The sequence below is a fragment of the Lactuca saligna genome, chromosome 1 (genome assembly GCF_052625555.1).
Source record: "Lactuca saligna cultivar CGN05327 chromosome 1, ASM5262555v1, whole genome shotgun sequence".
NCBI classification, from domain to species: Eukaryota; Viridiplantae; Streptophyta; class Magnoliopsida; order Asterales; family Asteraceae; genus Lactuca; species Lactuca saligna.
The window spans coordinates 75,819,261-75,832,863 of NC_136417.1; the positions used below are offsets into that span (position 1 = coordinate 75,819,261).

Genomic DNA, 13,603 nt, shown 5'->3' on the forward strand with positions numbered 1-13,603 from the left:
CCTCATGAATGGTGTGTCTTCAACTTGAGTGGCACATCCTTGCTTCTTTGTTCATCAACAACACTTCATCACTCCCCAGGACACAACAAGGCATGTAATAATGGCGCATCTAGCTGGGGAGGATAAGGTTGCACAACAAGGCATAAGAAGAGGTTGGCCTTGTTGTGTTTTGCTGTGATTTTGATACTTGTAAATCGGCCCACACTCCCCAGAACACAACAAGGCATGAGAAGAGGTTGGCCGATTTACAAGTATTAAAATCACAGTTGTCATTTGTTTGGTTACTTCTTAACTTGCATGTTTATCTAGTTCTATAGGTCCACGTTTCTCATTATCTTCGTATTTTCAGCTGCATTTGTGTTTTGCTGCATATTTATATTACTATAATTAATGCATTCGTATTTTCAGCTACATTTGTGTTTTGCTACATATTTGCTCCATATCATAATCTCTTCCTTCCACCTTTCTTAGGAGATTCACTCTCTCAAATCGGCGACTATCATTCGATTACTAAACACTATGCATAATATATTACTTTATATAATCTTACAAAATAAAAACTTTTGTTCAAATCATAATACAATACACGAATACATGATAGAAAATATTTGCTTAAATGACATTAAATTCACCACTAGCATGAACCTCTTTTACCCTCTTTTCATATTCATCTTCCTCTTCTACTTCTTCCTCGTCAAATTCTTCCTCTTTTTCGTCATCCTCTTCAGCTCCCCAACCAAAATACCCTACTGATTTTGAAGATGGCACAGGGTTTCTAGCCTCCTCTACAATCTTCATGATCTCCTCCACACTTTGAAGAGAAAAACTTGGGTTGTCTCGTTGATAATAGTTGGTTTGAGCCGATTCCATGAGCTCCCTTGGTAAATTCTTTAGAAACCATGGATGATTCTTGATTTCTTTGATCGTAATCCTCTATTTGATCATAAGGCAAATAAGATCATCATTACAACCTAACAACATAATTTATTTGATTTTCAAAATAAACTGATTCATACCCGCGAAGGATTTGCCACGAATATACGTGAGAGAAGTTGTTTACATTCTTGAGATATGTGAACATAGTCTGGAATCTTGTATTGAATGCTCATAATACGCTGCAATACAATTAAAGACCAATTTGTAAGCATTTTAAATTCATTTCAGGTAACTTCCGATTTATTTTATTTGTTTCCTTATTTTCTTCAGGTTTTCTATTTAACAATGTTGCTAATAGTATACAACTAGAAGTACTGATGTCGTTCTCACGAAAATAGACTGAAAGTGAACACTTACACTAATGGTTTTTCTGAAGTTTTTCGGATCAGCTGGATCTTCAAAAGGGTATCCTCCCACCAGCATAACGTATAGTGTCACTCCACATGACCATACATCTGCCAACTACAAAATATATAAAAATAATTAAAAATATATTTACTACTTTTGCATAAATTTAATAAATTAAATATAATATTGTGAACTTTATATGTATCTATAGAAGTCGGCTTTTTCTATCTAAAGACATAAATTTGTACCTTGCCATCGTACTCTCTACGAGAGAGAACCTCAGGGGCAATGTAAGCTGGAGTTCCAACAGTTGACTTGGGCCTCGAATGAAGAAGTGACGACTATAAAGAAACAACAAAACAGACTGTTAACATTTTGAATTTTTTTAAGCTACTTGAAAATAAAACTATTGGTATATATTATCAATTATTATTTCCCAATTTTTAACATATCTATCAATTGATCCCATTTATGAATGTTCATCTCCTCACATTTTTTTTTTAAAAAAAGTTATCTGATTTTTGTACCCCTCATATTAATCGAAGAAGAATATGATCAGGGATATAGAGTCGAAACATATTTGTTGTACGGATGGATCAAAAACATAAGTGGAAATATCACCACTTTGAGAGAAATGAAGAAAACATTAATTATGCATTAGATAAATGTAAAAACTGGGGAACAGATTCAAATGAAAACTAGATTATAACCTTTGAATATCCGAAATCACATATTTTCAGCCGAGGTGCTCGACTTCCATCTAAAAGCGTATTTTCCAACTTCAAATCCCGATGACATATTTGCTGCATATCACAACTTCTTTAGGTTGGAAATGATCAACATTACATAATCATAATTTTTCATTAGTTATATAAACTTTACTTTAAAAGATTAAATTCATATAGAATTTTAATATTTCAATACATTAATATCTTGGAATAGTTCATTATTTTTACCATGGAGTGGCAGAAGGAGACCCCAGAGATCAATTGCTGGAAGAAATACCTTGCCTGTCAAATTTTCAACAAATATAAATAATCACACTATATATATAGTTACATACATACATATTTCTATTAATTGGTAATAAAATTTTGTTATCCTATATATATGTTTAACAACAGAAATTGAAAATTCCATAAACTATTAAAACGTACTTCATCTTCACTGAATCGACCTGCGGTGCAGATACGATCAAAGAGCTCTCCACCAGCAGCATACTCCATCACTATTGCTAGATGTGTAGGTGTCAGTACAACCTTATAAACATACATAAATCATATATAAATTATGTGTTAGCCAAAATAATTAATATTAAGTTAAATATAACCAAACTCCTGCATGAAGTTGCTAATATTAATTGTATCCACATGTATAAGTATTTACCTCCTTAAACCGGATAATATTAGGATGACGAAGTGATCTATGGTTTATGATCTCTCTTGCCACATTTTCGTCAATCTGCATTCATGGTTTTTTATATAAAAAATATATATATTGAAAAGGCCAAACATCAAATTAGAACCTAAAAAGGTGTGAGAACATGACACCTTTTTTTCTGGATGAAAATTTTCAGTGGGAGCATGAATTTAAATGGACATATGTTTTAATCAAAATAGATATATATCATGTACACATACTTTTTCATTTTTGCTTTTTTGGGGACTATGTGCACATGTTTTATGCACATATTAGATTCTCATTTGATCTTTCCAAAGAAAAAATTGTAAGCATGTACATACAAAAGTAACACATATCATATATATTTAGTTATATACCTTTTGACCACGCTCAATGTATTTCATGGCAACGAGATCTTTGGTTTCTTTATGTCTCAGGAGCCTTGCGACCCCAAAATTCCCAGCTCCAAGATCCTTCACTACCTCGTACTTGTCCATTGAGCTGATGGGCGAGTTTTTGACTGAAAGTGAAAACCTCACCTCCGACACTTTGTGTATATATACAGAGATGTGTATGTGGAATGCGTAGAAACAAAATGTGTGTATGTAGTGGATATGAGATAGAAAACACGTGGGAAGGAGACTTGGATACATAAGGTCGGCATGGGAAGTCACATGCAATTTCACGAACTCCCATGACTCCAATCATTAAAATAATTGTTTCTTTATTTCAAGTTGAATTAATTTTCACTTGCAACGTTCAAAAGAATGAACTTTTGGGTGGTTTGAGAGCTTCATATATAATACTTTTGTAGGCAGTTGATGCGTAAAAGATAATATATATATATATATATATATATATATATATATATATATATATATATATATATATATATATATATATCTTTACTATCTTATAAAAAAAATCTAACTATTTCTAAAAATAGATTGATTATAATAATAATATTTTTTTAAGACGTCCAAATGATGAAGCTGATAGTACAACTAGCCATTAATAAAATAATATTAAATTTTAACCACATTTTGAATTCAAATATTTATCATCAAATCTCCTTATATTTCTCAGCAATTTGATATGGTTCCCTCAAATCCCGGATTCATTCAAATTTTGAACCCTTTTCGATATCCTTAAATTTAGCATGTTAATTTAAATATCCCTCCAATCGCAGATACCTCTTTGTTCCCTCGTCTGCTATAAAGCTCACCGTCTAGGAATAAAAAATGACTTCATCTCCCAAATAGCACCATAGTTTAATTATTTTGTCTTCGACATGTACTTTCTTTTGTAACATAACATTTTTGTAGAGGAAACATATCACCGAAAAAATTTACACACCCCGCCGCTTTGCGCGGGTACGCTGCTAGTATATATATATATATATATATATATATATATATATATATATATATATATATATATATATATATATATATATATATATATATATATATATATTGCTATTGGATATCATATGAATATCTATATTTAAACAATAAAACCAACAAATAAAATAATATTGATAATTATTTATAGATCATTTGTGAATAATAAATCTAATTATTATTATTTACCAAGTTTTGTCAAGAAATAGATGGACCCTTCGCAATCACATATAATTATAAGACAGGTGGCAGGAAGACAACTCCGTTCTGTGACAAAATTAAGAACAAAAGAATAAAATTAAAATCAACCTTGTAGTAGTTGATCTGTATTGGTGTAACACTGCACGTAGAAGCTTATGTCCTTAAAAGTTTTTCGTCGTTGTAAGGTTGTAAGCTTCAGCACCGAAGATTCGATGTAGAATATACTTCGTTCCAACAACTATGAAAAAAAAATAACTACAAAGCGACGAAAAACAGATTGAAGAACTCAGATTTTGTTTTTTGCAAAAAAAGAAGAGGAACAGAGAGGAGAACAGAAAGCGATTTTTAAGTTGTGGGATTTGATGACGATGTCTAACCACTCATATGATGCCATGTGACAATTCACGAAGTCAACAGAAGTCAACACTTGCTCAACGTTGACGGGGTCGGTTTAAACGGATCAACCCAAACTCGCAAAAAAATAAAATTCCTCAACTCCCAGCGACGGATGCATCGTATGAAGTGTTGCGCCTAAAACGTGTCATTTTATGCACCACTTCAACGGCTAGGCTAGGCATACATATGTGGGCTTGGCTCATCTTTTGTTTTCACTAAAGCCTTTTAAGGCCTAACAAGAGAGAATGCTTATAATCCCATTTTGGATTTCTTTCCACACCAATGTTGGATAAAGGGAATACCCAACTTGCTTATTCCTCTATAGTTTCCAACAATCTCCCACCAAGTTTAAAAGTTTCCTTTCATTTAGATAGATGACATCACTTGGGTGTCAGAAAGATTGAAGCCTTGTTTTATGTGAACAAACAAAAGGAGACTGATTATGTGGTATCCTTATAGGTTTAAACCAAGAACCTTGCGACATAACTGGTTTACCCCACACATCACCTTCCACACATCACCTTCCATCTTTATGTTTTCAGTGAGCGCTAATATGGTCATGTGCTAAAATCCGTTCATGATCCTCTAGAATATAAACCACTAATCTTCACTTGAGGCGGCACCACCTCTAGCTCATATAGTCATAGTTTTACAATATCTTTGTCGTTTAGATGTCTCTAAAATTTTGTTAAGAGCCTTAACTTAAGCACGCTCTATCCCACCTTACATGGATCTATCATTAATGATAATACATTTTATCGTTAGTGACTTCATTGTTACCTTTTAAATTGAGAACTAAGAGCACTAATTTCAACCTGGGTTTCCATCACTAAACAATTCTACTTTACTTTTGGACTCATGATTCTCTTGTCAGATGCAACCAAGTCTCTTATCAGAGGCTTTGTAATTGGATCTTCCAAGTTCCTACTTGTTTTGATATAGATAACTTTTATGAGACCACACTCAATTAGTTATCCCCCAAAATTGTGTCGCAGACCTACTTGTCTTGATTTCCTAAAATATATTGCATTGTATACTTTAGATAGTATGACGCCACTGTTATAATACATAGGTATATATGGCATTTAAATATCCTATGGACAGATATCCAATAGTGGATCTTTAATCTACTATACCAATTTGCATGATGTTTAAGACAATAAACTAAACTTTAACCATAGAATAAGCTATGCATATCTGTTTCTTGCTCGCCACAAAAATAACACCACAAGCTAGAGTATAAATCAACCACTACGCTAGAGTATAAATCAACCACTATTGGATTTTGAATCGCAGGTGTGATCTATCCAACTAGCATCAAAATAACCTTCTAGTATTCCAGGAGATGATAAATATGTCTACTCAAGAGTACTTGTCCTTTTCATAGATCCTAGTACTCTACTCACTACTTTCTTGTGCTTTGTCCCTGGACTTACAATATATTGACTCAATTTACTTATATCGAATGTGATGTTAGGTCGAGTGTAATGTGTTACATACATCATTATCCCAATAGCACTTGCAGATTCCAATTGACCCACTATTTGTCCAGAGTTCACATCTAGTTTCACACTAGAACCAAAAGGACTGTTGAATTCCTTAATATTCAAGTGTTGATATAGTGTCATAATTTTCTTTATATAATGAGATTGACTCAGAGAAATCTGACTATGTGTCCTTTTCACCTTAATACTGAGATTTGTATCAACTTATCCAAGATCTTTCATCTTAAAGATTGAGATATGTATTTCTTCATCTCACGAATACCTTGTAGGTGAGTACCAATGATCAACATATCATCTACATTAAAATAGATAATGAATGTATATTCGGATTTGCATTTGGAATAAATACACATGTTAGCACTATTGTGCTAAAATCTAGAAGCGGTCATAAAGCTGTCAAATCACTCATGTCACAGTTTAGAAGCTTGCTTCAAACCATACACGAAGTTAACAAATATACACACTTTATTTTCCTATTTTTGTATCAGAAAACCTTTAGGTTGCTACAAATAAATCTCCGAAATCACATATACATTTAAAAATGTTTTATTCACATCCATTTTATGAATTTGAAAACCTTTCGTATTGATATAAGAGCTATAATTGAACTAATCCTAGCAATTGGGCATAGGTATCAAAGTAATTAATCATTTCTTGTTGTCTATAGCCTTTAGCAACTAATCTTGCTTTATAGGTAGATATAGATCCATATGGATTATATTTTCTTTTCAATATATATTTGGATCATGTTGGTCTCTTCCCCTTGGGTATATAAGATAACTCTTAAGTTTTGTTGCCCATAATCAAATCCATTTCGTTATTGATGACTTCCTTCCATAGAGGAGCATCTCTAGGAAACATGACTTCTACAAAAAGTAAAAATGACCTTTAATAGCAAAAATAACCTTTCTCACTACTTTTTTTACTACCTTCACCCAAAAATGACCTTTAATAGAAAAAATAACCTTTCGCGCTACTTTTTTTACTACCTTCACCCAAAAAGAGTAAATATTTATCTCCTATATTTCCCTCTTTTCTAGCCCATGTACTTCTCATTGGTTCTTCTATAACTTGAGAGGGTCGGAAATTTTCTCGAGAAGTACTTATTGGATTTGAGATTTCAACATCTCTTAAAAACTTGACCTCAAAGAATTCCACATCTCTAGATTCTATGATAGCACCTAATCCATCATCGAATAATAGGTAAGTCTTGTTGCTCTGAGCATATCCAATGAATACAATCTTCAAAGGTTGGACTCTCAGTTTGATCTCTTAGGATCAAGTTGTTGATAGTAAGTAACACACCCCACGTTCGCAAATAGTGTAGATTATATTTCCTTCCCTTACATGACTTATAAGGACCGGTAGCAATACACCCCACATTCACAAATATTCAACAGAGCTTCCCCTTACAAATTGTGTGGTAAACCCGATTGGTACAACATCCAGTTGACTCGGTTCTTTCTTTAATTCAGATCATTATGTTGGGGAGTAAAAGGTTAAGTTCTTTTATGTATGATACCATTCTCTTCGCAGAATATATCAAATTCTCGATTGAAGTATTCTCTAACTTTATCGGAGAGAAAATATTTATGTATTTCTCATGTTGATTTTGAACCTCAACCTTATATAATTTGAATACGTCAAAAGCTTCATCTTTTGATCGCAATGATAAAACATGTAAGTATCGGCTCAATTCATCAAAGATCAGAACAAAATATCTCTTACCTCCTCATGTGAGTATTCCATTCAGTTCAGAAATGTTAGAGTGAATTAGCTCTAGTAATGATGTAACATGTTTAACACTTGAAAAATATTTCTTAGTAAACTCAGATTTTACACAGGTTTCGTATATATCAAAGTCTTTATTGTTTACTTTTATCATACATTTAGTTTTCATTTTCTCAATATTTTAAATATTTGTGTGTGCTAAACATTTGTTCCATAAAGAAGTTAAGCAATTAATATACTCAAAAAACATAATTTTATTCACTTCAAAACCAGTTACATCATTACTAATGGTACTTGCACTATCATCGGCAGTAGCCCCACTATCATTATCACTTACACTAATACAACACCATTATGAAAATCAACATCTAAACCGAAACATCGGGCCCAAATCCATCATAATTGACACCATCTTCATTTAGGACAAGTCGATACGTTCCATGTATGTTAATGGCTTAACCAACAAACAAGTCGTTTCGAGTAAAATCGACACGACCATTTTTTGTCACCAGCTTGTAACCATTCTAGTCAAATTGAGTGTTAATGGCTCAACCAAGTTATCATCAGTAGATGTGATTACCTTCGAGATTCCAAGAACACGTAATGCATCTCAAAGAGTAACTCTACGAGCATTATGGAATTTCAAGACCATTTTTCTAATTATGTGAACACTCAATATATGACTATCAACACACACCACTATAATTCCTCCAGGTATAGGACCTTAAGTATGGAAGTTTGACCTGATTTGTCATACATGAACTGTAGCTCCAGAATCCATAAACCAACTTATGCTACTTCTTTAGTAAGAGAATAATTCATTTTGACTCCTCCAATACCCACATTTTCTACTAGGCGGTTGAGATCATCAATAACATTCTTAGCTTTGTAGCTAGAACCCCCTTTGGATACATGGGGCTCACTTGATCTAACTTTACTCCTCATGTCCTTATTGTGCATTTCCTCCTCAATTCGGAGGTGCTTCAACAAATCATTAAAGGAGTAATCCTCAAATGTGTGCATCATCTTATTGATAGCCTTTCCAAGAAGGTGGAAATTTTTTCAATAATTGTGCCTACTTGGAAGAGCTCAAGTAGAGCAATGGAAAGCAAATTTAGTTGACTATGACATGGAGCTCTTGCACTTACTCTAGGATTGGTCTATGGTCGATCATATAAAACTCCCAAGTATTTAGACACAATGTATTTGTAGGTACCTACTTCATGTGCCTTGTACTTGAGTTTCAAGGCTTTCCAAAGCTCTTTGGGATCTATGACAGATATGTATAGATCATAGAGGCGGTCAAATAGGAAGTTCTTGATGTGACTAAGCCTTAAATGTCCATACTCTCTGCGCGGGCCCTCAACTTTTCCAGTTTAGAAATTGCTTTTAGATCTAGCTCCTATCCCTCTTCGGGTATCGGATCGGTTAGAATAGCTGGTATTAATGGATCCATAACATAGTCAAACTTCATCCATAACATAGTCAAACTTCAAGACTTCAAGCAAAAACTTGACTTTGTCAACCCATCGAGTGTAGTTTTGAGTGTCGAAACAATATAGTTTTACAGTGTTTTGGATCATTTCGGAAGTTTGCAGAAGAGATCTCAATGCCCATTTGTTGTGAAATTTTTAATCACAATAAAATCCTTTAAGATTGTTGGATATCAGATTAGATAAACAAACAATCAAATCGACAAATAATATAATGAACTAAGTCAAACTTTAATAATCTAGATTTTCAATGGAAAAATATTTCCAGTGGAAATTGCATAATATAGTGTGCCAAAATATGAAAATCGCGATAATCGAATTACGAAATTGGTGATGAGCTTGCTATACAAGTCAAAGAAAATATCAATTTGGTAAATGGAACCACCAATTTTGAAATTTTCGTTGTCGCCCAGGCATTTAGTTATGCATATAATTTAACGAAGACATTGAATTGCTAGTGAGAGGTTAAAAATAGATTTTAAAAGAATTTAAGTAATAATTTAAATCATTGATAAGCTATTAATTATATTGTACTTTTTCATGTAATCCGCAACTAATAAAATATTTTAATCGTTCAAAAGCTTATTATAAATGCTAGTCCAAGTTGTGAATTTAGTTAAGGAAACACACGAATGTGGTGGGAGTCTTGGATCTCCAGACTCGCCGTTGAGGAAGGAGAAATACAGCTGCTGACAGATTGACTTTTAAATCTCTCAGCTGTCTTTGAACGTATAAGCTAATTGCATATTCATGAGATTATGATTAATTATTAAATATTTGATTATTTTAATAGTTTATAACTTTAGATAACTAAATGAAAATCTACGATTAGGTAAATTCAATTGAGCAGAAAAAAAATTTTGAGAATCACGGAATCATGTTCATATATGAATCTACCACATCCCCTCTCATCCGCCGCCACCAGCACCTCCTCAACCACCTCCGCCATCGATGCTACCGTTCAGAGTCGGCGCTAAGATTTCGGAGGCTCCGTGCATTTGAGTAAAAAGAGGCCTTAAAAATTATAAATAAAAATATAAAACATAAAATTATAGTTTTCCATTTAATTTCAAAATATACTTGAAAACAATTTTTTTCATTCCAAAAAACACACAAAATATATTTGCTTCTTAAATGATATCATCATTCTAATATTCATTGAGACAAACTTTTCAATGAAGTCTTTATAAGAAATATACCTACTTCTCTTGATCATCCAAGCCAAAATTTGATAAACCGAAATCAGAATAAGAAAGAAGAAAAATATGAAAACATTAAATTAATGAAATGTAAATCAAAATTTGAAATGTATAAATCACAAATATAAAGTTCTCAAAGTTATATTACATCTATCGAATTGGAATGAATTGTACAATTTATTACATTATACATAGAGACAACTAGCTAACCATGTAACTCTTACAATCTTGCAACTCATAAATACAAAAGACAAATGTTCCTTCAATACAGAAATAGTGAATATACCCCTTCAAGTTCAAAAAGTTAAATAAGATTTATTAATTGACCTTTTAAAAATCTCTTAAGCAACAACCAAGAAGATGAACACAAAAGAATCTCTTGAGCAACACTGAACTCTCTAGCATCACTATAACACGAACAGTCGAATACAAACTTAAAAAATAAATTGTTTAATATTGAGCAACAAAAACCAAGACAGAAAAAAAAAAGTAAAAGTAGAAGACAATAACCTTGGAAAGTTGAAGAATAAAAATGAAATTTGACTTGATGTTGTCGCTTGAGGAAAATCAGGAAACTCGAAGCTCAGACAGTAGGACGCATTGTCTTTTTTGTTGAGATTTCATGAATCGCTTCAGCTTGACCTTGAGTAGTTCTGGAGTTAAGGTTTTAAGTCGGAAGATTATAAGAGGGAAAACATCGAGAAATCATATTACAGACATCAAAAAAACAAACATGTTCACTATTTACGTGCACGATCCTACATCAAGAAACCAATTGTTGGGTAGAATTCAACTAAAATTCCCGCTCTATTTGTTTGCTTCACATTGAAATTGAGCCGGTTAATAACCTAAAAGTTTGGGCCTTAAACAACGAACCTAAGGTAATGCCATTAGTGGACAAAATTTTGGGCCCCACTTTGAGATTGGAGAGTGGCCTTGTTCAATAGCACTTCTTGAACTCCCATAAGGTCGGCCTCCCACCGCTACCACCTCCACCTTCGCCACTGTCGCCACCACAACAACCGCCGCACCGCCGCCACCACCACCTCCATCACCACTGCCACCACCTCTGCCACTATGTCTTCCACCACTACCATGGTTACCATTTCCATCGCCACCACCACCGCCACCGCCACCACCACCAGTTATTACATTTATATATTAATAATCACTTGTGAATAGACAAATACTTATTCATATATGAGTACACTTATTCATATATGTGACTATATGAATATATGTAATCCTATATGAATAAGTATATACCTATTCATATATGAATACATATTCATATATGAATAGGTATATACTTATTCATATATGAATAAATTTTGTTTCGTCCTCTCGCTACACTGGAATACTTAAGCGCCAGCTTCAAAATGAGTGGTCCGATTCATTCCCTCATACTCAACTTTTTTTTTCTCGATTGAGCCATTCTCAATCTACGAATACTATTATTTGTATCTCTCGTTAGTTGTAGCTCTATTTTTTATTTTTATTTTTGTTGTATCTCTAATTGGTTGTAGCATTCATACTATTTAATAATGGTTCCAAAATAAAAATTATGGTGTGTGTATTCGTACATCATCTTTAATTGCTAGGTGCTCTTGTTTATTTGTCTTGTATTTTTTTGTGATTTGTTGACTTTTTCTTTTATTGTAACATCCATAAAGTTCAAGCCGATTTATAACTTTTTAAATCATTCAAAACCAATAATTATTACAAATTTGTTTTCAAAATGTTCTCATGTTAGAGTATCCCAAAATCAAGTCATAAAAATGTAAGGAGGTGCACGATCACACCTTCGCCTTCCCACGATCATCAGAAGTACCTGAAAGAAAATCAACAACTGTAAGCCCAAAGCTTAGTGAGTTTCCCCAAAATACCAACGTCATACGATCATAATCATATCATACAAAAAAACAACATGTATAATGAGCCATCAGCCTGACTGGACCGCCTCGCAGGGCCATCAGTCTATCTAGACCGCTCTTTGAGCCATCGGCACGTCCGGACAACCTCTCAGGGCCTTCAGCCTATCCGGACCGCTCGTCCGGCCTTCAGCCTGGCTAGTACACCCTAACCGGGTCTGCAGTCTATCCGATCCTCCCTAGGTATGTTGGCCTAGAGCACAAAGCATGACCGCCTCAACCCAACCCCCAATCAAATAATCATGTGCACATAAATATCATATGCTAGAATATATATATATATATATATATATATATATATATATATATATATATATATATATATATATATATATATATAACAGCCAAGCCGGTCTAACAGATCACTAATCATAGCAACATCTTATAACCAAGATACCGACCTAACCGATCACTAACATAGAATCATCCTATATACCAAGATACCGACCTACCAGGTCAGTAAGCATATCACCATCGTAACTACCAGGATGCAAGTCAATACGCATATCATGCAATAAACCCGAATACAAATCCGAAAAGGGCCGGCAGAGGTGCCTTTGACCCTGTTAGTATAGTGAGGACAACTCACCTCACAAGTAGCTCAGGATGATAAATGTCAAACTCCCCAAATGCAGCTCCAAACTCAATCACCCACATCCACCAATGATCCACTTCCCTAAATTCCCAAATTACTAAAATAGCCCCAGAAGTCAAACTGGTCAACCTTTGGTCAAAGTCAATAGTCAACAGTCAAGGTCAACGGTCCATGTTGGTCCAATTCATCGAGTGTAGCCCACTGACTTGTCGAGGCCTTCTAGAACTCGAGAAATCGTGAAAACCCTAGTTGACTCGCCAAGTTCCCTCAAGTCCATGCGGTGTCCAAATGTCAAGAAAACCCTGACTCGTCGAGTCATCTCATTGACTCGCTGAGTCCATGCAGAAACCAACAACAACCAATATCCATCTGATTCGTCGAGTTGATCATGCTACTCGTCAAGTCCCTTCAGTTCATTTCTCATTCAGACATTTTTAAGCTACCCCAAAGCTCCAAATTGTAGA

The 13,603-nt window shown here is 33.9% G+C and overlaps 1 protein-coding gene across 1 annotated transcript; it reads right to left on the reverse strand.

The window, feature by feature from the left end:
- Positions 1–507: 507 nt before the first annotated feature.
- Positions 508–3,273, reverse strand: LOC145040061 (serine/threonine-protein kinase SAPK7-like). Its single transcript, XM_078988050.1, has 9 exons — positions 3,063–3,273; positions 2,671–2,745; positions 2,442–2,543; positions 2,241–2,294; positions 1,995–2,087; positions 1,533–1,625; positions 1,294–1,398; positions 1,017–1,115; positions 508–933 (listed from the first exon to the last, which is right to left on the reverse strand). Exons 1-9 carry the CDS (start codon positions 3,180–3,182, stop codon positions 613–615), a joined length of 1,062 nt encoding a protein of 353 aa, XP_078844176.1. The 5' UTR covers positions 3,183–3,273; the 3' UTR covers positions 508–612.
- Positions 3,274–13,603: the final 10,330 nt, after the last annotated feature.

What these genes read in the sequence shown, in the direction of transcription:
- LOC145040061 (XM_078988050.1), bottom strand. Translation starts at nt 3,182, where the DNA reads ATGGACAAGTACGAGGTAGTGAAGGATCTTGGAGCTGGGAATTTTGGG. An exon ending in TCTCCTTCTGCCACTCCATG is followed by an intron (nt 2,088 to 2,240) that starts GTAAAAATAATG and finishes TGTGATATGCAG; the next exon opens with CAAATATGTCATCGGGATTT. An exon ending in GTAGAGAGTACGATGGCAAG is followed by an intron (nt 1,399 to 1,532) that starts GTACAAATTTAT and finishes TATATTTTGTAG; the next exon opens with TTGGCAGATGTATGGTCATG.